This window comes from Condylura cristata, unplaced genomic scaffold, assembly GCF_000260355.1.
Source record: "Condylura cristata isolate star-nosed mole 26May11 unplaced genomic scaffold, ConCri1.0 scaffold00008, whole genome shotgun sequence".
In the NCBI taxonomy this organism is placed as follows: Eukaryota; Metazoa; Chordata; class Mammalia; order Eulipotyphla; family Talpidae; genus Condylura; species Condylura cristata.
In genome coordinates, this window is record NW_004567109.1 from 5,632,345 (window position 1) to 5,635,102 (window position 2,758).

The 2,758-nt window shown below is 56.9% G+C and overlaps 1 protein-coding gene across 1 annotated transcript in view; it reads left to right on the forward strand.

Annotated features, from left to right (window-relative positions):
• CTRC (chymotrypsin C (caldecrin)) overlaps positions 1–498 on the forward strand; it is a 5,570-nt gene extending 5,072 nt beyond the window's left edge. Inside the window, exon 8 of the mRNA XM_004679339.2 lies at positions 473–498. Coding sequence (XP_004679396.1) covers positions 473–487 — 15 coding nt within the window. The 3' untranslated portion in view covers positions 488–498. The remainder of the gene's footprint in view (positions 1–472) is intronic.
• Positions 499–2,758: the final 2,260 nt, after the last annotated feature.

A 2,758-nucleotide genomic window follows, 5' to 3' on the forward strand; every position in this document is an offset into this window, starting at 1 on the left:
TTCACTCACTCACCCACTCACCCACTCACTCACCCACTCGTTCTCTCACTCACTCGTTGAAGAGCAGCTTCTCTGTATTCGGGCCTTGCATGCAGTGAATTCCCATGCAGTGAAATGCATTAACGCCACCAAGTCATCCACTGGTTCAGCGACTATTTATACCCCAATCCCAAGCACCATACAGTGCCCCCAAAAGAAAACCATAGCCCCCTAACTGCAGGGCCCTGTGGGGAGACAGGCAGTGTGTTTGGCCATAAATCTCAGGGGTGAGGGAATAGAGTTGCTCTGAGCTGGGGGTTGACCAACCGGGGGTGGGTGTGGTTTGCAAGGCAGAGGGGACTCAGTCCCACAGCAGAGGCCTGGCTGCCTTGTCAAGGCCCCAGGCTACTGCCCAGCCTCCAGGTAGAGCCCTGCACTGCTGCAGAGGGAGGAAAACCCCAGAGCCCTCACCCTGTTCTCTTTTTCCCACCAGAAAATGCTGCTGTAAATCAACCTCCAGTGTTGCCGATCCCTGCAACAATAAACTCCCTCCCCCTCCACCTGACTGGATTCTTGTCTTCACCTCCCTATGTGTTCTGAGCTCTCTGGAGGTGGCTCCTGTCTACGCCAGGGATGCAGAAAGAGACCCCTCAGCCAGGGTAGAGAAGCACTGGAGGAGGGCTGGGGTGCGGGGCAGGGCTGCCTGTCAGGACCGCAAGGTGCCAGGGGGAGAGGAGTTGGGCACTCATCAGACACTTTCCCCCGACATGGCACAAGCTGTGACCTCTGGTGGCCCCAATCAGATCACCCTCCTTCTGACCCTGCCTCCACAGGGGTCTCTGCCCACTCCCCAGGGCTCCCAGCTGCAGGAAGATGGGGTCTCCCCAGGCATAGCTCCCCAGCCTGGAGAGTCAGGCTGCAGGAGGGTGGCCTCTGCCCGGAGCAGCCCAGCCCAGAACAGACACCAGCTGAGGTCAGCCTGGGCGCTCCCGGGTGCGAAGTGTTTAGTGAGCCCTGACCTCTCGCCAGCCCGGTGCTGGGTACGGTCAGCCTACAGGAGAAGGGCCCGGTCCAGCCCTTGGTGAAGCAGGGAGACCCAGGGAGAGGAAAGACCAGGGCCAGGTCACACGAGTGGCCGGTCAGCAGTGCTTGAGCCACGCACACTCAGGAGAGAGTGTCTCTCTCCTGAGGCCGACGGGAGGGCAAAGGGCACCAACAAAGAGAGTGACCCAGAGTCAAGTGAAGGACAGTCCTCAGGGGCGCACCATGACCTTCGGGGTCATGGTCTGGGGCGATCTGCCCCAGCCTCTGCGCTCCTCCCAGAGAGCCCTCCGGAAGGCCTCTGGTTGGTCCATCAGATGTGGGCTCCAGGAGGTGGGGTCTATAGTGACCCCCACACCTTTCTACGCCAAGCCTGTTCTCAGGAAGGACTTTATCAACTCAACTAGCAATGGCACCCACAAAAGCAGGCTCCTGCTCTGCCCTGGGAACGCAGGGATGGTTCAGACAAGATGCAGGTCTGCAGAAACCGGACTCCTAAACAGACCACCGAGTTCCCTCGTGTAAGTATGAAGATGGGAACACAGCTCAGGAACCCAGAAAAGGGACACTGAAGCCAGTGTCCACTGGCAGGAGGAGGCCAAGATGGGGTCCTGGAGGTGGGGTGCCCCAGCTGACTCTTCACATGGGAATGGAAGGTCCCCAAAACAGATGTACTGTGGGACACGGTACCCCAACACCTCCTCAAGCACAGAACATACTGGCAAACTTCACTGCCAGCTCCCTTTGTGTCTGTCTCTAAACTTGCATTTGAGATGTTAAATATTTCCTGTCCTTAGGTCCCTGGTAGTTCTAATAATGAAATAATAGCTCACATATACAGTGCAGCAGGCACTTTTGACAGGCTTTACACACATTCCCCACTTAATCCCCCAAAAAGCCCTCTGAGTGAGTTGTTAGGAACATCATCCCATTTTACAGATGAGGAAACTGAGGTCAAAGAAGGTTAGTGCTTTCTCAAGGTGACCTTACTAGGAGGAGCTGGGATCCTGGCTTGGGTCACCTGGCTCCAGAGTCCCCATTCTTGACCACCATGCTCCCTGCCCGGCTCAGACAATGCCCGCCTCAGACACAGAGACACAGACCCAGGTCCCAAACCTAGCTAAGCCTGCAGGAATGTGATTAGACTCCCGCTGGCTTTGGAGATAGAGGAAGGGGCCGTGTGCCAAGGAATGCTGGCCACTTCTGGAAACTGGGAAGGGCGAGGGAAGGGATGGACCCCTAGAGCCACCATAGAGGACCAGCCCCGTGAGACTGATATGGGGCTCTGGCCTCCTGAGCTCTGTAAGATAATAAACGTGTGTGTTTAAACCACTGCCTTTGTGGTGACTTGTTATAGCAGCATCAGGAAACTAACACCCTCCCACCTCCCTCCTGACAAAATTCAGAGAACACAGTGGGGCTGTCAGGGAGGGGAAAGGAAGGGTCAGAAGGACCCCCTGGGATCTGGGGGTGGGTGAGGTGGGGAACAGGAAGGATTTGTGGGCTTTGACCTAGTGGTCACAAGCCAGTGACTAGAAGCAAGGAAAGTGGACAGCGAGGTCCTGATCCTCTCACCTCCACCTTGCCTGGGCAGTAACCCCTGACTGGGGCTGCTCATGACCCCCAGACACCACCGCGTGTCTGCTGTGGGCTCCTGGCTAATGCGTGCTGAGCCCTGGTTCCTGTGTGCCAGGCGCCACATCACGCTTCATCCTCAGTAGGACACTAATGAGAGACG